Source organism: Schistocerca piceifrons, chromosome 8, assembly GCF_021461385.2.
Source record: "Schistocerca piceifrons isolate TAMUIC-IGC-003096 chromosome 8, iqSchPice1.1, whole genome shotgun sequence".
Classification (NCBI taxonomy): Eukaryota; Metazoa; Arthropoda; class Insecta; order Orthoptera; family Acrididae; genus Schistocerca; species Schistocerca piceifrons.
The window spans coordinates 425,419,228-425,440,967 of NC_060145.1; the positions used below are offsets into that span (position 1 = coordinate 425,419,228).

General features: G+C 43.4%; 1 protein-coding gene across 1 annotated transcript in view; it reads left to right on the top strand.

Moving 5' to 3' along the window:
- The window catches only part of LOC124712415 (transient receptor potential channel pyrexia-like), a 185,222-nt gene that overhangs the window by 23,771 nt on the left and 139,711 nt on the right, over window positions 1–21,740 (top strand). The window contains exon 3 of the mRNA XM_047242708.1: window positions 15,120–15,276. Within this exon, the coding sequence (XP_047098664.1) occupies window positions 15,120–15,276 (157 nt within the window). The remainder of the gene's footprint in view (window positions 1–15,119; window positions 15,277–21,740) is intronic.

A 21,740-nucleotide genomic window follows, 5' to 3' on the forward strand; every position in this document is an offset into this window, starting at 1 on the left:
GTCGTTACTAATGAAAAACAAAAACTGTAGAGTCTTGTACCACAGGAAGCAAGGGAGAGGACGTTGTTATGGATGGCCAGTACCCTCTTTCTACAACACAATGCACACATGTATTAATGCGGTTCTTCATTTACTTGAACTTTAAGTTTTACTTAACTGTAATAGAGTCCATGTTCTATGGTTCAAGCTCATCAGTAAAAGTCTTCTTGCTCACAGTATCGGTAATCTGGCTATTGTCATAATTCTGGTCGCTATGTACTATCATAGCGAGAGACCCACTCTGCAAGGGGACTGACAGATGCCAAACTGGAGAGTGAGTTAGTGAGTGAGTCAGGGGTCAGCGGCGGTGGTCTTAATAATTGCTGTCGAGAGGACGTTGTCGGCATGTTGCTTGTCGGTGTGTCTCTGGCCTCCCTCGTGATGGGTGCACTTGACCCAGCGCCTACTGTCGATCTTCGTGCTACATCTTTGGCGACCGGTGTGCCGACGACAGTTTACGCCAGCACAAAAACCATTAGATCACATGATCAGATCTACCTTTTTTACAGCAACATTGCCTTTTACTGTTGTGACAGAGACCTAAAAACACCTGTATCAGACCAAAAAAGCGTGTGATGACTACCGGAGAAGAGATACTTTGACAGCTGAGGAAATTATATTATAAGTAAAATCTGTTGACATAGACCGGGTCAAAGAATCATCATTATCATCAATTACTGAAACAGCAGGCGAGGAATGAACAGACACAGCTATGGATAATAACGACACCACTGGGTAAGGCAGTTTTACAGATAGTGCCAGCCAAGGTGAGATATATCGTATGTTCTGGTTTTGTTCTTCACTCACGAGAAGAAAATGGCGAGAGCAATTACATGATTTCCCAGAAACTTCGCACAATGGAAGATCAGTCAAAATAAGCCAACACATGTCTCGGCTTATTCGTAGATACTCGACTGTTCCTGAGAAAACGACAGTTAAAGTTTTCAAACTATGCGATGGCACAGTGGCTTCACACTTTTGTGCTCCGATTCGATGCCAGATTATTATTTTTATTTTTACTTTCCATCTCTGTACTGACGTCTGTAGAAGAATACTGTATGTTTGTTTTCCAGTGTATACTGAAATAATGTCCTGGCGTATGAATAGTGAATGAATAAGAAAACAGTAAATGGACAGAAAAGTAATTGTTTACAGTGAAATTCTTCTAGTGTATCTTGATTCATCTTCCAAAGGAATGTACCAAATCTTCCTGAAGAATAAACATGGGAATAAATATATGAATTAAGAATTGATATAAGAGTGAAATATAAGAATGTGATAATTTATAATTTTAATAGATTGTAAACCCTGAAAATTCCATACACACACATAATATATGCTAAATGTTTGACGCTTATTGTGGAACCCAGTGGTAATTTTACAACCAATATAATGCCCTTGCATCCCCTAACTTAATAAGAAACATTCGTTTAGTAACCTTCTATGGACATGGATAGCTAAACGAAAGAAGTGAAATAAATTAAAACAATTTCGAACTCAGGATGTAAAACTGAGAGGCCACGACACTGGCCACGGTTCCACCGGTCGAGCTGAGCTTATTGCGCGCTAAAAGGGCGTGAAACATACGTCGAAAACTTTGATGGCCGTTTTCTCAGAGGCAGGCGAGTATCTACAGATAAGCTGAGACATGCGTTCACTTATTTTGACTCCTTTTGCACGGAGCGAAGTTTTCGGGAAATCGGGTTATTTCACTTGCCGTGTTCTCCTTGTCAGTGACGCTCGGATAAATGTAGCGTGTGACTGCGTTGCGCTGGTGAGAGTACTCAAATGTCTCTAAGGGACCAAACTGCTTAGGTCATCGATCCCTAGAGTTACACACTACTTAAACTAACTTATGCTAAGAACAACACACACAGCCATGCCCGAGGGAGGACTCGGCGGGACCAGCCGCACAATCCGTGACGCGACGCCTCAAAGCTCCGCACGGCGGTGAGAATACTGGATGGTATGCTGTTGCTGTCTCCGCTCCCTGGTTTTCTGGCATAAACATGATGGTGCAGCCACCCTGGGCAGGTAACCAGATCACTTTGCCTGGTAATAACGAAGCGTATATCATCGCTGTTTTGAAATATCATTAGATGACATCAGGCCCGTGTACGAAAAGAGGCCAGATACACATCCATGTGGGTGTACGAATAGACTTCTGTGGTTCCAAGGGAGGGAGGAATAATTGTGTACATAGTTGCATTTACTAGCCAAGTTGTATGGGACTATGAAAAGTGTTGAGAGGTGATTGAAACGCCCGCTAAATCCACAGGGCAGAACAGGTGCTTACGATTGTGGAAAGGGCCAAATAAGGTGTTGGACCGGTTCACTCAAAATTGTAATTTATTGTAATTTAATAGCATCTTTAAACCTAAACGGCACATAGCCGAAACTTTAGAACTACGAGTTTCAAAAAGGCAATTATTTCACGGCTGAAGGCCACCAAACAAGTAATCTTAAAAGTCAACAAAATAAAAATGCAGTTAAAATAGCAAATAAAATAATTAAAACACATATGGTATCACAGCTAGGCTGGAAAGCCACAAGGCAAAGTAGATAGAACATACATATGCAAAGTGCAATACAAGCGGCTGAGGGCCACAATTAAATTTGAAAATTTTATACTACCATAATCTTTTAAGGCAGAAGGCCGCAATGTTTTGCTTAAAGGGTAATTTCAAGAATAAGGTTTTAAAGGCGTAAGGCCCACAATTGATTTTCCAAAATTCAAAATATATAAAGTTCAGTAAAAACAAGAATTTTTAAATCATTGGCTAAGATAGATTATAAACAGACAATTGAAAACTGGTGAGAAGGACAATAAAGAAAACGGCACTCAGAAGCCTCCAGGGAGGTCGGTCTGCCCTTGTTCACTTGGGTGACAGGTGGTGAACCCAACTACACTTGATCCGTCAGAATCCAACCAGGGGACAGCCACGGACCGACCGACACAACGACTTGCTTGCCACCAATCAGTACATGAGAACTCAAACATCAAATGTTTGAAACGTGACTATCCACAATGAATTATGTGTTAGCTGTCAAAACTACACACCATGTTGGACAGCAACAACAGGTGAGGAAAGGACGCTGCCTGAAATAACGTCATTGGCCAGGGCAGGTAACCAGAACACTAACGGCCACAAGGAAGAAAATTCCGCTGGTGCACTTCAATTGTACAGAAGCAATATAGTTAACTCCACTGCATGGCAGCTCGGTGTTGCTCACAGGAAAACCTCCCCAACAGCGAACCACCGAAACGATCCACACATCATGAATGGACGTGGCTTGGGTACTTGAAACCACTACTCAACCTTGACGACGTCCTGGGTCGGTGAACCACAAAGCTCGTAACGATCGGACAGTTCCACACACGCTTCGACACTGCGCAGGGACCAGCAGCGGCCCCAGCCGACTGCACCGCGCGGAGATAACTTCCCTGGTCCACACCAACCAACCGACTCCACAGAACGCTGACAACATCTAAAATAATCGTCAGTGGAAATAACGCCAACTACACACACAACGTGACAAACACTTGCGCGAAGACCTGAACGATACCCAACAGTAACTAAGCACGCACGAAGACAAATTGGGAGTCGATGCACACACACCACACACACACACACACACACACACACACACACACACACACACACAGCCAGCTCATGAACGATTGAAGAGCCAAAACGCGTCGTCCGGTAGGACGACCGACCGATGACCCACCAAGACCGTGGCCCGGATCAAGTGATGCGTGGCGGCAATTGTCGGGTGAGCCATGCGACGCAGACCTGACTGCTGTTGCAACCCGACTAGTGCCGCCTCTCCAACTGGCAGGTCCGGACTGCGCTCCAGACGCGTTCCAACTGACTGGCAGCCCGAACTCGCGACCCGAACTGGCTTACGAGCGACAACAACCGGGAAGTAATAGCAGTCGAGCAAAGATACTACGAGAGGGGATATATCGATACGCGCCCACTAGCGCCGGTCACGGTCAGGCCAAGCAGCAGCTCAGTGACACGAGTAATTAAAATTAACGCAGTGAGGTAGAAGTACGTTAAAACCAGGGTGTAAAATACATGATGGCGGGAACACGAGCCACGCACGGCCCAGTCAACACTTCAACTAGGGTCGGAAGATATGCGCAGCTATGCAGGCAAGCAGGTCTAGGTTGGAGCTACTCTGCTTAGGAGGCAGAACTAGGATGCAGTGGAGAGTGTCCATAAACCGACACTATTCCTCAGCCATTTTTCTCCATGAGTGATTCTATTTATGACGGAAAGGCATGGGAAAGAATGTGTTTTGATGTCAAAAACACACTTACATTAAAATGTGGTTCTAAAATGGCTCTGAGCACTATGGGACTTAACAGCTGAGGTCATCAGTCCCCTAGAACTTAGAACTAGTTAAACCTAACTAACCTAAGGACATCAAACGCATCAATGCCCGAGACAGGATTCGAACCTGCGACCATAGCGGTCTCGCGGTTCCAGACTGCAGCGCCTAGAACCGCTCGGTCACTCCGGCCGGCATTTAAAATGTGGGTGGTCTCTTGCTTAACCTAGGGATTTCCACTTGACAGACAGTGTGAAGGAACCTGCCATCTCAGCAGCCAGAGCACACGTTTTGCTGGTGGGACAGCTCCACGCACTTCAGGCAGGATAGCGACCGTGGCGCCGGGCCGTTGCACATTGTTGGTCTTGCCTGTGCTCTTGCCCTTCCTTCCTAAAAGCACCTCCGTAACTGTGAAGTGATGCTGTGGACAGCATTTAAGTCCCGGATAATGTTACACAGATTGTTTGAATGTGGATAACTTCCTACTTAATGTAAGGAGTCCCACATGCCATGCAGCCCACCCCTGGAGCGGTTGTTGCGCTGGTGGGGCGGCTCCACGCACTTCAGGAAGGATAGCAACCCTGGCGTAGGGTCGTTCCGCATTGTCAGTCTTGCCAATCCTCCCGCCCTTTCTTGCTAGAATCATCTCCACAGCCGTGAAGTGATGCTGTAACCAACATTTAATTCAAATGGTTCAAATGGCTCTGAGCACTATGCGACTTAACTTCTGAGGTCATCAGTCGCCTAGAACTAAGAATTAATTCGGATACTTAGGGGTACAATAAGTGCAGAAGTACCACAGCTCTAACAGCTAAAAATTATAAAAATGATATATCATTCTACAGCCCGTCATAGTCACTTGTGTGTCAAACTCTGAATTTCTGTCCAATGAATGTCTTAAGGTTAACAAATGCAAAGACTTCAGGAACACGAGTCACAGAAGAGACAATACCTTCTGACAGACAATTACAACCATCAGACACACAAGATTCATACCGTTCGTTTGCCTAAAGCTAAGCATTTTTTTGAAAAAATGCACTGTAAGACAAAAACAAAAACGTACCATGGATGAATGGGACGGAAATCGGTAGATGCGATGTTTATGAACAGGCAAACAAATGATTACAACTTCAGAAAATAATGGATGATTTATTCAAGAGAAAGAGCTTCACAAACTGAGCAAGTCAACAACGCGTTGGTCTATCTCAGGTCATTTTTCAAGCAGTTATTCGGCTTGTAACTGATTGTTAGAATTGTTGGATGTCCTCCTGAGGGCTACTGTGCCAAATTCTCTCTAGATGACATGTTAGATTGTTAAAACCCAACGCTGGTTGGAGGGCCCTGCCCATAATGCTCCAAAAGTTCTCAGTTAGGAAGAGCTACGGACACCTCGGTAACAAAGATAGGTTTTGGCAAGCATGAAGACAAGCAGTAGAAACTCTCGCCATCTATGGCCGTACTGTATGTTCCTGAAATGTAAGCCCACGATTGCTGGCCCTGGAGGCCATGAAAACCTAGCGTAGAATATCGTCGACGTGTCGGCGGCCTGTAAGGGTGCAACGGATGACGACGAAAGAGGTCGTACCATGAAAAGAAATGGGAAGATCGCACCTGGCTGTCGGGCCGTATGACGGACGACAGTCGGGTTCCTGGAGCCCTTCTACCATCTCGAGATTGTGGCGATTTACCGCACAAGCCGAATAGGGAGATAGAAGTCGACCAACGCGTAATTCACTTATTAGTTTGTGAAGCTCTTTCTCAAATAAATCATCCACTTTTTCCGAAATTGTAATCGTCTGTTTGTCTGTACGTGTACATTACATATACCGATTTCAGTTCCATACGAAACTAAGGACGAAGGTGTGTTTGGCCTCTTCATCACTACACTTTATCCAATAATTACTCCTCTCAGGGCATAAACTTACACCTTTACATCTCTGAAACGCCGACTCGCTCAGCACAGACTATACCAGATAAACATATTGATTACCTTTTCTATCACGACAATTCCCATCACTACTTTCATATTCCAAGTCCTCAAACTCTGAAAGCCATCTAAATCATCTTTCAACTGACCAGCAAGAATATTTTGATGTAAATGTGACAGTAGTTTCAAAAGCCAAATGCTAATCATTTCAGCAGGATTGTAAGGATAGCACAGAAATTGATTTTTTTAACAACGTAATTTCAAATGAACATGCAAGACTGCAAAAACTAGAATGATTAAATGTTTGCTTCATGAGAATATCATGTTTCACTCCGTCTTGTGATGCTCAGACACATATGCAGACCCTCAATCCTCAACCTTCCCAACTGTTTGCTTTAATTTCTTCCCTATACTTCGATATCTCCTTCTCCGAAATAATCTTTAACTCCCAAAAATGTTTCTTTAAGGCCTTTAGTAATGCCGTATGACTTTAAATTTGTTCTGGAATTTGTATAACAACTTCCTAGCTAGTCATTCCTTCAGTTGTCTCTGACAGATCTGTCTTAGTCTTTTCACATTCCTCCCGTAAGTTTTTACATCGTTTTTCAACTGATTAGTCTGTTCATTAACAGCTTCTTGAAATTTATTCTCATCTTCCTCGACAGTGGCAAATTTACCTTCAATAGCAGAAATTACGTCATGAAACTGCATATGCAACCCTTCCCTTAGCTTATACTCAGTACATCAAATTTCTGTGCAACTTTCTCACTAATGGGCTCACATTTTTTCTTACTTACGTATCTACCCTGTTATGCAGCAATCTTTGCCTCTGAACGCTCATATAACTCCCTAGCTCTAGCTTCTATTTTCTCTCTCAGTTACTCAGTTCCTTGTCACTGATCCCCGGTTCCTCATCAAGTACTTTCACACTAGCCTCCAATCTCCCAATAAGTCTTTTAAGTTCTTTGGAATTATCCTTTAAATCAACTGTTAATTTCTCATTCTGTTCTTCTGCACTACTCTTATATTACTTAATTCTCCGAATAATTCAAATAATAAACCATTCATATTCTGACCACAAATACAGTATTTACTAATGGTGCAGAAAGATTATGCAGTTCATTCATATCCTGAAAGGCACAAAGGTTATGCAGTTCATTTAGAACCTGAAAAACAGTAGAAGTGGAAGAAGCACCTGCTGAACCATCACTAATACTAGCAGACTCAGGTGACCTAACCATTTAAGAGACGACTTCTTCATTCATGACAATGATACAGGTTCCTAACTTTCAACTAAATCATAATGTTCCTTCACCCTAGATTCTTCCAGTTTCTACTTTTTTTTTTTAAGTGTGTCTTTCTGGTCTCCCATTGACTGCAGGCTCCTCTATCGGGCACTGAATTGTAACACCATCAAGAGTCAAGTAGTACTGTCAAAGTGACCCCTCGTGATACCAAGTTAACCAAATTTTTTCACAAGTCCCACCCTTCTTATACAAATGAAAAAAAAAAAAAGAAATCCACAATGCCTCCAATAGCTCACCACAAAGCACTGAATTATCAAGACAAGGAAGACTCTGGTTCAAACTTTCCTCTCAATGTCATACACTAGCATCAGAATGAGAAAAGCAACTGAAAATACATGACATGAAGAATATTTGAAAGTGAATAAATTACTACAGTAGAAATTAAATATTTGGAATTATACTGTAAAATTTTCTTGAAAAGCCTGGATATCCCCATATGTTCAAACAGTATCAACATTACTTCAGATCCTGATTCAGATGCTAAATTGTAATGTCCCAATACCTTTTTTTCAAATAAACAAGTAAATAAATGAATCAGGTAAATTACGCTGTACTTAACCTGTTTACTATTCTTTCATCATCCAGAAATACCTCCTCAACCAGCTCTATATGGCCACTACTTCACTATAAATTACCAAAATGGGGAAGGAGTATTGGCAAGTTCACACTTAAAATCAGAAGATTTAATCCTCCATAAAATTACATTACAGATTGCTGTATTCCTCAAAGATAAAAGATGAGGTTGACTGTCTACTTAGATTTAAACAAAAGAAAATTGTAATCATATCCCGATTTCACCAGTTTTTGCTAACTGTCTACACTGTATCTCTTTATTTGCCAGCATAACATCAAAAACGATCACAAACTGCTTGCATTCTCTATTCAGACCAAACATAAAAGTCAAATTGGTCTTATTGAACTTCACCCAAATGATGTAGTAAATCTCATCAAAAGCAACTCCAAAGTATAGATAAGGATGTAGCTTCTCAGTAGGTTAAGCGTCAAACATGAATGTAAGTGCAGATGTTCAAATTAAATGAAATAATTTGAGGTTAAAAGAAATCAGCACCCATAAGAAAGATTAATTCTGTAAAATCTCCTCCTTAAATTTTAATATGCAAACTGATATGATAAACATTAGAGGCAATAGATTGTACTAACAGTGAATCAGAAAGTTCACAAGAAAGTAATATCCTGGAATGGTATGCCAAAAATGAAAATCTTTACAGCAGTTCTGCCTTGGAAAATATTAAGATACAGTCTCAGATAATGGCAGATGTCGCCAAAAATTGAAAATGTGTATTAAAAAGCATAAATTAATTTCACAAGTAGTGACAAAACGCACACATACTTTAATGATATGCAGATTCTATACTTCTTAATGGTCAATAGAACAAACTTAGAAACTAAATCCGACTTGTAAAATAAATAAAAACTAATCACGCAACATCCATTGTCATAAATTCAATGTATGTCTAATACACTCCTGGAAATGGAAAAAAGAACACATTGACACCGGTGTGTCAGACCCACCATACTTGCTCCGGACACTGCGAGAGGGCTGTACAAGCAATGATCACACGCACGGCACAGCGGACACACCAGGAACCGCGGTGTTGGCCGTCGAATGGCGCTAGCTGCGCAGCATTTGTGCACCGCCGCCGTCAGTGTCAGCCAGTTTGCCGTGGCATACGGAGCTCCATCGCAGTCTTTAACACTGGTAGCATGCCGCGACAGAGTGGACGTGAACCGTATGTGCATTTGACGGACTTTGAGCGAGGGCGTATAGTGGGCATGCGGGAGGCCGGGTGGACGTACCGCCGAATTGCTCAACACGTGGGGCGTGAGGTCTCCACAGTACATCGATGTTGTCGCCAGTGGTCGGCGGAAGGTGCACGTGCCCGTCGACCTGGGACCGGACCGCAGCGACGCACGGATGCAGGCAGTGCCGTAGGGGACCGCACCGCCACTTCCCAGCAAATTAGGGACACTGTTGCTCCTGGGGTATCGGCGAGGACCATTCGCAACCGTCTCCATGAAGCTGGGCTACGGTCCCGCATACCGTTGGGCCGTCTTCCGCTCACGCCCCAACATCGTGCAGCCCGCCTCCAGTGGTGTCGCGACAGGCGTGAATGGAGGGACGAATGGAGACGTGTCGTCTTCAGCGATGAGAGTCGCTTCTGCCTTGGTGCCAATGATGGTCGTATGCGTGTTTGGCGCCGTGCAGGTGAGCGCCACAATCAGGACTGCATACGACCGAGGCACACAGGGTCAACACCCGGCATCATGGTGTGGGGAGCGATCTCCTACACTGGCCGTACACCACTGGTGATCGTCGAGGGGACACTGAATAGTGCACGGTACATCCAAACCGTCATCGAACCCATCGTTCTACCATTCCTAGACCGGCAAGGGAACTTGCTGTTCCAACAGGACAATGCACGTCCGCATGTATCCCGTGCCACCCAACGTGCTCTAGAAGGTGTAAGTCAACTACCCTGGCCAGCAAGATCTCCGGATCTGTCCCCCATTGAGCATGTTTGGGACTGGATGAAGCGTCGTCTCACGCGGTCTGCACGTCCAGCACGAACGCTGGTCCAACTGAGGCGCCAGGTGGAAATGGCATGGCAAGCTGTTCCACAGGACTACATCCAGCATCTCTACGATCGTCTCCATGGGAGAATAGCAGCCTGCATTGCTGCGAAAGGTGGATATACACTGTACTAGTGCCGACATTGTGCATGCTCTGTTGCCTGTGTCTATGTGCCTGTGGTTCTGTCAGTGTGATCATGTGATGTATCTGACCCCAGGAATGTGTCAATAAAGTTTCCCCTTCCTGGGACAATGAATTCACGGTGTTCTTATTTCAATTTCCAGGAGTGTATTTGTAAGTAGCATATGAGACTACTGGTTCATGAATGCGCCAAGTCATTTAAACATGTGGAAGCATGTGAAAGCATTCTGCTTGTAGTGACCAACTTTGCATTGAGGAAAGTCACCTCGTTTGTGTGCACATAACTTCAGTGTGCAGAAAATAGTTCATTAGTAAACAGAACACGTAAAAAATCCCATCTCCCTTCATACAAAACAAGGTGCTGGAACAGTGTGGCGACGCAACAGAATGTCTCATAGTAACAGTCAGAAGTCCAGCAAATGATGATTTACCTTTTCTCCGCTCCTGAAACTTAATTATTATGCAGAGAATTTTTAATCATCATTATTTTTCAGTCGTGACTCAGTATGCAGCTTATATCTATTTATCGAAGTGACTTGGACTCACGTGGTTAGCCTTCGTTATACAGCAAGATGGCGGTAGCCAGCATGGTACTTTCAACTGCGCAGTATAACGCCAAGAAGTGGTATGGTTCTCGGTAAAATGAAGTCGTCAAAATGAATTCAACAAGGAGTATACTATTGATGAATATAAGGAGAAAAGTTTACAGCGTCATAGGGTATTTCAAACTACAACTTCATGATTTAAAAGCAACATCGCCTGAAATATATGACTCCGTTTGTTGAAAAACTAATCTTTACACTTCAAGAGAAGTCAACATCTTTGAATTATATACTAGCACAGAGTCATATAAAGCAATACGTGGTGCAATAGTCAGCATCCAATCCATTCGTAGTAGCAGCTTATGAGCGGCTGATAGCTTTGCCGAGGCAAATGATCTGATACCTACGCATGGGGTAATGGAACTCAGCGTCCAGAACTGATCTCGCCATGTCACAGTAAATAAACTGTGTTGGTCTCAACTGATGCCTTGTCCGTAAGTATTGTAATGTCTGCTCAAACAGTATGGCCATCCACCAGACAGAGACAGCTTACTTCTCCAGCTTTCCCATACCAAGTCCCAACAACAATTGACCAAGAATACTGGCATACCACTTGCAAACGAGAATGACCACGTGTCCCAACATCTTTGAATGAATACTGTTGGTGGAAAGCAAACAGACTAGCGAAAGACTTAAATTTTTCACGATGATCAAGCAAAGAGGTTGCTCAAGAGCTTGTATCCGTAGATCGAAAATGATTGGAGTAAGTTCTCATATAGTAGAGCAAATATAAACATCGCGATTCACAAAAAGGGAAATCGTATTGTACAGAAATAAGAGTGATGAGTAAACAGGCACCTTTCAAGCTTCTTGTCAAGATATTGCTTTTTCGAAAGAACAGCACTTCGATCAAGCTGAAGACAAACCGTATTCTCTTATTTCGAAAAGAAGTTATTGTCTGCACAGTAACACACAATTTCAATACAAAGTTACTGGTTTTGGTCATCACCGACCAATCTCAGATCAGAAGATAGTTAAAAAATGGTTCAAATGGCTCTGAGCACTATAGGACTTAACTTCTGAGGTCATCAGTCCCCTAGAACTTAGAACTACTTAAACCTAACTAACCTAAGGACATCACACACATCCATACCCGAGGCAGGATTCGAACCTGCGACCGTAGCGGTCGCGCAGCTCCAGACTGTAGCGCCTAGAACCGCTCGGTCACTCCGGCCGGCAGAAGACAGTTGCCACAGTTCCTCCCACAACTGCATAAACCACATTGACAATTATACTTCTTTTTTTTAAAAAAGTCGTTTTTGTACCAACAGCTGTACAGTTTTATCTGTTCTCTACCGGTTTTGGTTTCGACTAACAGTGTCACATGAGATACTGCAAGGTACAAGACAAGAATAACACAATTATGTGATTTCCTACAACCTTGCAACATGAAAGTGGGTACCAAAAATTTTTAAAGCATCGCTATATATGTAATGTTTGCCATAACAAATTATAAAATATAGAAGCTCATGTTATCTGCATGCTATGGATCTAGTTTAAAGTAATTTTTGTACTGGCATATTGAATATGTACATGTACATGTAATCAGTATGTCATACGTACATGTAATGACTTAGTTAGTTTAGATTAATAATTTCAGATCGCGACAAATATCACTAGACTGTCCCTCACACAGTTATTTTTATCTGCTTTTGTTAAATAAAGGTCCATTTAGTAGTACTTTCACTGATTGCTTGAGGTCTTGGCTTGGGGCAGTAAAAATATCACACAGACAATGTGAGCCACTTACAGTCGCTCCTTAGCCGGTAACTTCTTGAATTACCATGTCACAAAATGAGAATGACAATGATGACATAGTGTGAAAAGAGAAGATGGAAGAAGTGTAGCTGGGGTAGGGGGGCAAAAAATGTTTGAAGAGTAATGGTGTATATGCTACCACACTTTGAACAATTATCGTATTAATCAGTCATATTTCATACCTGATGTTGCCATATTTAACAGAGCTGTATTTTTGACCAACTGATGTAGATTATGATAGTATTAAAATGCTTAAAAATTTTTTGGACCTACTTTCCTGTTCCGAGATTGCTGGAAATCACATACTTGTGTTATTCTTGTCTTGTACCTTGGACTATCTCCTGTGACGGTTTTAGTTGGAATCGAAAACTGGTAGAGAATAAATGAAATTGTACAGTTGTTGGCACAAAAACAGTTTTTTCCATGTATTTAATTGCTGTAGATAACCACTTAAGGAAAGCTTTACTTTCACATTTTGCGTGTTAAAGACTCAGTGGTAAAATTCCAAACTACAAATTCAAAGATCATAGGTTCCATCCTGGTTATTCCTAGAATTTTAATTTGTAATTATCACTTCTCTCGCATCAGCAAATGTTAGTAAAACATGGAAAATGACAAGTTTCACCTTGGTTCAGGGTTTACATCATACTGTAGCTTACTGTACGACTAGACATTTATAGCAGTTCAAATGTCGCAGGAAGGCAAGGCCATACCATCTCTAAGAGGACCATGCCAGTAAAGCGAGTTAATAAATACAGTTTTCCTTAATTCCTTCACGAAAGAAGACGAAAAAAATATTCCAGAATTCGAAACCAGAACAGCTGTTAGCATGAGTGATGTGAAAGTAGATATCTTAGGTGTTGCGAAACAACTCAAATCACTAAAGAAAGGCTAGTCTTCCGGTCCAGACGGTATACCAGTCAGGTTCCTCTCAAAGTATGCAGGCACAATAGCGCCTTTCTTAGCAATCATATACAACCGCTCACTTGACGAAAGGTCTGTTCCTAAAGCCTGGAAAGTAGCACAGATCACACCAATATTCGAGAAAGGAAACAGGAGTAACCCATTGAATTACAAACCCATATCACTGACCTCAATTTGCAGTAGAATTTTAGAGCATATACTGTACTCGAACATTATGAATCACCTTGAAGAAAATGACTTATTGATACATAACCAACATAGATTCAGAAAATATCATTCTTCTGTAACACAGCTGTCTCTTTATTCCCATGATGTAATGAGTGCTGTCGACATGGGATCTCAGATCGATTCCATATTCCTAGGTTTCCAGAAGGCTTTTGATACCATTTCTCACAAGCGACTATTGATCAAATTGCGTGGATATGGAGTATTATCGTCTCAGTTGTGTGACTGGATTCTTAATTTCCTCTCAGAGAGGTCAAAGTTAGTAGTGATAGACGGTAAATCATCGAGTAGAACAGAAGTGATATCTGGAGTTCCGCAAGGTAGTGTCATAGGCCCTCTGCTGTTCCTGATTTATATAAATGTTCTAGGTGATAATCTGAGCAGCCCCCTTACATGGTTTGCAGATGACGCTGTAATTTACCGTCTAGTAAAATCATCAGACGATCAGTTCCAATTACAAAATGACCTAGAGAGAATTTCTGTATGGTGCGAAAAGTGGCAATTATCACTAAACAAAGAAAAGTGCGAGGTCATCCACATGGGTACTAAAAGAAATCCGATAAATTTTGGGTATAAGACAAATCTCACAAATCTAAGGGCTGTCAATTCGAGTAAATACCTAGGAATTACAATTACGACCAACTTAAATTGGAAAGACCGCATAGATAATATTGTGGGGAAGGCGAAACAGAGAATGCGCTTTGTTGGCAGTACACTTAGAAGATGCGACAAAGGCACTAAAGAGACAGCCAACATTACACTTGTCCGTCCTCTGCTGGAATATTGCTGCTCGGTATAGGATCCTTACCAGGTAGGATTGACGGAGGACATCGAAAATGTGCAAAGAAAGGCAGCTGGCTGCGTGTTATCGCATAATAGGGGTGAGAGTGTCACTGATATGATACTCGAGTTGGGGTGGTAGTCACTGAAACAAAGGCCGTTTTCTTTGCGGTGAGATCTATTTACGAAATTTCAATCACCAACTACTTTTCTCTTCCGAATGCGTAAATATTTTTGTTGACACCCACCTACGTAGGGAGAAACGATCATCACAAAAAAATAATAGAAATCAGAGCCCGAACGGAAAGATTTAGGTGTTCCTTTTTCCCACGCGCCATTCGAGAGTGGAATGGTAGAGAAGTAGTATGAAAATGGTTCTATGAACCCTCTGTCAGGAACTTAAGTGTGAATTGCAAACCACGTAGAAGTAGATGTAAATGCTTAGTGACGGGAAGTGTATCCTGGGTGTGACGTCACGACAGGTGGTGAGCACGCTGCTGGAGGCGGGGGCGGAGCCCAACCGGCGCGACTGCAGCGAGAGGTCGGCGCTGCACCACGCCGCCTACACCTCCAACGACGTGGCGTTGGCGCTGCTGCTCGAGCACAAGGCCACCGACATCAACGCCGTCGACGACGAGGGTGAGCGCCGGCAGCTGTCTTCACGACACCACTCCTGCCTGCAGGCCTCCACCCACCTCACAGCCTCTCCACTGCTTTGACACTGTCTTCCATCCTTCCCTGTCGCACGCTAATCATTTCTGACTAACTACACCACTGGCCATTAAAATTGCTACACCAAGAAGAAATGCGGATGATAAACGGGTATTCATTGGACAAATATATTACACTAGAACTGACATGTGATTACATTTTCACGCAATTTCGGTGCATAGATACTGAGAAATCAGTACCCAGAACAACCACCTCTGGCCGTAATAACGGCCTTGAAACGCCTGGGCCTTGTGTCAAACAGAGCTTGGATGGCTTGTACAGGTACAACTGCCCATGCAGATTCAACACGATACCGCAGTTCATCAAGAGTAGTGACTGGCGTATTGTGACGAGCTAGTTGCTCGGCCACCACTGACCAGACGTTTTCAATTGGTGAGAGATCTGGAGAATGTGCTGGCCAGGGCAGCAATCGAACATTTTCTGTATCCAGAAAGGCCCATACAGCACCTGCAACATGCGGTCGTGCATTATCCTGCTGAAATGTAGGGTTTCGCAGGGATCGAATGAAGGGTAGAGCGTCCGCAGCTCGTGGTCGTGCGGTAGCGTTCTCGCTTCCCGCGCCCGGGTTCCCGGGTTCGATTCCTGGCGGGGTCAGGGATTTTCTCTGCATCGTGATGACTGGGTGTTGTGTGATGTCCTTAGGTTAGTTAGGTTTAAGTAGTTCTAAGTTCTAGGGGACTGATGACCATAGATGTTAAGTCCCATAGTGCTCAGAGCCATTTTTGAAGGGTAGAGCCACGGATCGTAACACATCTGGAATGTAACGTCCACTGTTCAAAGTGCCGTCAATGCGAACAAGAGGTGACCGAGACGTGTAACCAATGACGCCCCATACAATCACGCCGGGTGATACGCCAGTATGGCGATGACGAATACACGCTTCCAATGTACTTTCACCACGATGTCGCCAAACACGAATGTGACCATCACGATACTGTAAACAGAACCTGGATTCATCCGAAAAAATAACGTTTTGCTATTCGTGCACCCAGGTTCGTCGTTGAGTACACCGTCGCAGGCGCTCCTCTCTGCGACGCAGCGTCAAGGGTAACCGCAGCCATGGTCTCCGAGCTGATAGTCCATTCTGCAGCAAACGTCGTCGAACTGTTCGTGCAGATGGTTGTTGTCTTGCAAACGTCTCCATCTGTTGACTCAGGGATCGAGACGTGGCTGCACGATCCGTTACAGTCATGCGGATAAGATGCCTGTCATCTCGACTGCTAGTGATACGCGGCCGTTGGGATCCAACATGGCGTTCCGTATTACCCTCCTGAACCCACCGATTCCAAATTCTGCTAACACTCATTGGATCTCGACCAACGGGAGCAGCAATGTCGCGATACGATAAACCGCAATCATGATAGGTTACAATCCGACCTTTATCAAAGTCGGAAACGTGATGGTACGCATTTCTCCTCCTTACACGAGGCATCACAACAACGTTTCACCAGGCAACGCCGGTCAACTGCTGTTAGTGTATGAGAAATCGGTTGGAAACTTTCCTCATGTCAGCACGTTGTAGGTGTCGCAACCGGCGCCGACCTTGTGTGAATGCTCTGAAAAGCTAATCATTTGCATATCACAGCATCTTCTTCCATTCCGTTAAATTTCGCGTCTGTAGCACGTCATCTTCGGGGTGTAGCAATTTCAATGGCCAGTAGTGTACTACACCCAACGTCGTCTCAGACCAGTTTTGTACACTGATGGGAATTAAAATAGAAAGATAGCAAATAATGAAATTTCACTTAGCGTGCATATACAGTACAGTGGGAAGAGTACACCGTTACTTTTGTAGACGATTTGGACGTACACAAAGTGTGGAATGCAGTACACAGATACGCCATCTGAGGTAGCAGCAATGTCTCTAACCAGGCTGACTATCGAGTTGAAATGAGCTTGCATGGCAGTTTGTCACGCATCTCAGTGTTTATCGTGTCATGTCTCCTGAACTAGACATCATACAATGACCTATTTTTGTAAGGACTTGCAGAGGAAAATGCGGATACTGTCTGCAAAGAGCTAAACGTCGTGCATGATGACTCCTTGAAGCTCATCTGCAGAAACCAGCACGGTTTTAAGAAACAGCGGTCATGCGAGACACAGCTGGCCCTCTTTGTGCATGATATACAACAGGCTCTAGATACCGGCTCCCAGGCTGATGCCATATTTCTCGACTTTCGAAAGGCGTTCGACTCAGTTCCGCGCTGTCGCTTACTTCGAAAGTGCGCGCCTACGGGCTATCCGATGGCATGTGCGGTTGGATAGAAAGTTTTCTAACAGACAGGGAGCAGTCTGTCGTACTGAACGGGGTGACTTCAACAGAAACAACCGTAACTTCAGGTGTGCCCCAGGGCAGCGTAATAGGTCTTCTGCTTTTTACGATTTACATAAACGATCTGATTGATGGTATTGACAGCAACATTAGACTGTTTGCGATGATGCTGTAGCCTACAGGAAAGTAGTATCATACGAAAGTTGTGAAAAAATCAATGAGTATTTGCAGAAAATAAATGCGTGGTGTAATGACTGGCAGTTATCTCTCAATATTAGTAAGTGTAACCTACTGCGAATAACAAGGCGAAAATCCCCATTAATGTACGAGTACAAAATAAATGCCCAGTCTTTGGAAGCGGTAACGTCCGTCAAGTATCTCTGTGTGACTATTCGAAATGATCCCAAATGGAATGATCAGATTACACAAGTAACGGGTAAGGCGAACTCTACATTGCGGTTTATTGGTAGAATCCTGAAGCGATGCAGTCCTTCAACAAATGAAATAGCTTAAATACATCAGTTCGTCCAGTCTTGGAGTATTTTTCGTCTGTATGGGACCCTTACCGGTTGGGCCTGATTCAAGAGATTGAGAGGGTTCAAAGAAGAGCGGCAAGATTCGTGCCTGGTACATTTAGCCATCGCGAGAGCGTTACAAATCTCATGGAAAGTTTGACGTGGGACACACTTGCAGATAGACGGCGCGCTAAACAGAAGTGGCTGCTTACTAAATTCCGAAATCCGATCTTCACCGAGGATGTAGAGCATATATTGTTACCACCAACATTCAAATCGCACAATGGTCACCATTCAGAGACAAGGGAAATAAGAGCTCGTACTGAGGCGTTCAGACAGCGGTCCGCGAGTGGAACAGAGGGGGGGAAATATGACTTTGGCGCGAATTGTGCCCTCCGCCACACACCGCTTGGTGGCTAGCGGAGTATATATGTAGATGTAGATGCGGGAGTTTTCTCGCATTCAGTGTTTACGACGCCATATCTTCTGAGCTAAATGTACAATGATGTACTTTTTCTTGTACGTCCAGTGGTGTATGTGAATGCTATTTGCAAAATGTGTCACGAATACAGTTGGTAGTAAATAAGTAATAAATAAAAACGTCATGAATCATATGGCAGTTTTACAGCATGAACGACAAAAATGTAGTATGGATTCATCTCTTTTCGTTTCATAATTGTGTAGCAAGTGTCAGCGAGAAAAAGTTTCGCATAGGTTCGAAATTATGTGTAAAGTTTGTTGCAAGTACCTAAGTGCTCTCATTCTCAAATACTGGATAGCTATTCTCTCGTCGTAGTATACAATGCTTTTTCACCTGCACCCCCACCGCTTAGATAGATGGGTGGTTCTTACCCTCAAAGTTATTATTTCCAGACGGTAAATGACATGTGCACCAGGCTTGGTCGAAATCGGTTCAGTGGTTCAGGTGGAGATGTAGAAAATACATACATATACAGGGTACATCCATTTTTATAACTGTATGGATGTAGTATTAGGAGATATGAGGAGAAACGTCATTCACTACCTTCCACTAATCTTTCATGTGGTACAGAAAGAAATGAGGTATTCAGGCATAAGAACTTCGGTCGCCTACCCAACAGTGTAAAAATTTAAATACATTATAAAATTAGTCTCAAACACAAACTGAAATCATATCTGCTTGACAACTGCTTCTACTCCATGGAATTATTTGTGAATGTGCCATGCTTACTGTTGGCAGGTAACGTTCCCCAGGCAGAGTAATGCAACACTACGCACTGCAGTTAACACCACTGACGCCTAGAGAAATGTACACGTCCTTGACTGGGCTACCCTTTCCCCTAAACCATGTCTAGGATACGATGGGGAGACGTAAAAGTGCATAATAATCTCCAACCAGCAGTCTTCACGAAATTTCTCAGCATGTACGCTGGTGTACAAAATTAAAGCGACTATTGGAAATTTTGCAAAGTTGCATTTAGTTTGCCACACAAAACACTACAAACGTGTGATAGTAAAGTAGAAACAACGTAAAGAGTACAGAATTTACACAACTGCAACATGCATAGCGGTAGAAAAAAACGTTGTACGCTCATTCTGACAACTGGTTGATGTCCTCAGTATGGGCTGTGACCCCTCAGGCAGCAATACAGGCTTGGAAACAACAGGGCACACTGCGAATGATGTCAACAATCTCATGTAGAGGAGATAACGCCCATTCTTCCTGCAGAACTCCTCGCAAGTCTTAGAGAATGGTTGGTGAATGATGACGTGATGGAACCCGTCTCCCTAGTGCATTCCAGACATGTTCTATGGGATTCAAAATTGGGAGAGTGAGCAGGCCATGCCATTCATGCAGCATCTTCTGTTTTCAAGAAAACATCATCCACCCGTGCTCTATGAGGTCGAGCATTATCGTCCATCAGTACGAAGTCTGGGTCCACAGCACTTCGTAACAACCGCATATGAGGTCCGAAGATCTCATCACGATACCTGACAGTAGTTAAACCTTGCCGATTCACCCGTACCACTTCATGAAGAGACGCTCGACCTGTCAACATAATCCCTGCACACACCACTAGGGATGCTTCTCGATATCGGTCTCTTTCCACAATGCTTGGGTCTCGAAACGGTGTTCCTTCAGATGTGAATCTGTAGAGAACCAAACTCCTGACGAAATCTGTGAAAAGAACGTTGGACCACCGGTCGACCGTCCAGGGGGCATGTTGAAGACTCCACCCTAGACGTTGCCTTCTATGAAGACGCGTCAGAGGTAAACGTACAGCAGCTCTCCGACAATTAAGGCCACTCTGCCGAAGCCATCGGTACACGTCCAATGCATACTGCAGTCAGATGCTTGTTGTCTTGCAGTACTGAGGCGGTACCGTCGTGCCCTTACGGCCAAAGAGCGGTCCTCTCTTTCTGATAGTACACGTGGTCGGCCCTGTCCTGGTTTTTGGGATACAGCTTCAGTCTCTATAAAATGTCGCCACATCCGAGAAACAACAGAACGTATCCTGTTTCCATTCTTCCTACGGCCTTCCACCGCAGAGTCTGGTAGGCATCTTCTCTGTGGCGTACTTCACCGTCTGTGCCTGTATACACAGCGATTGCAGATGTGGGACTACCCGGCATACACTACACTGTTCAATAGGTTACCTGACGTCATTATTGGCATGATTGTCCGTTGACCAGAATTCCATCTTCCTCGCAGAACACGATCGTACTGACGTCTGTTGACAGTTTGTATGATTATATCGTGAATTTCAGGCATAGTACAAAATTCTTCAAGATGACGTTTGGAGGCTCTTTGCTTCCACGCTACAATGAATACAAGATTTATTAGTGTCAGTGGTGTCACACCTTGTGATGATGACGGCCATTACTTATGAATGGGATTAAAGTTTTATCGTTTAATATCCATTATTGGATGAAGATATTCACAATTTGATAAATATCGGACGCGTGCTACATGGTGTAAAACTTTCCACGTCCTTCAGTGTATAATACCATAAAATTAAATACGACTGAACTAATCGTCGATAAATCACTGGCATTTGTTTGATGAGCACTTAATCGTTATTGGTCTAGGTGAATAGAGATTATAAATATCATTAACGATTTAAAACTGTAGTCGGACCTCGGACGACTTAAAAAAAAATTGCCTGCATGAATGGGTGAGACGTTAGGGCAATTGCATTAGGTTCGATGGACGCTGCATTGAAGGCGACGCAATTCTGCAACTTTTTGATTGTTTGTGATACAATCCTATTCATATATAATAAAAGTAATCTGATGAGTATGCACACCGAAAATGTGCAAAAGCGTGTGTTGCACTCGCAGATTGGGATGACTAACTGGAGATTCTTTTTTTTTGTTTCTTTGCGTTCTTTCGTACAATTCCTTCATGAAGTGTAGACCTTGTGGCTCTAGTCTAAGTATTTACTGTGGAGATCTACCATGGGTGTGCGTACTCTGAAGTGTTGTTACTGATGAAAAGAATATCTAGGGTACTCTTGTCGAATACCACAAAAGAGCCACCGAGCTCAACGTCCCCGTCAGACGGATGGACCACTATCGAACGAGTCACATGACCTCAATCCGTG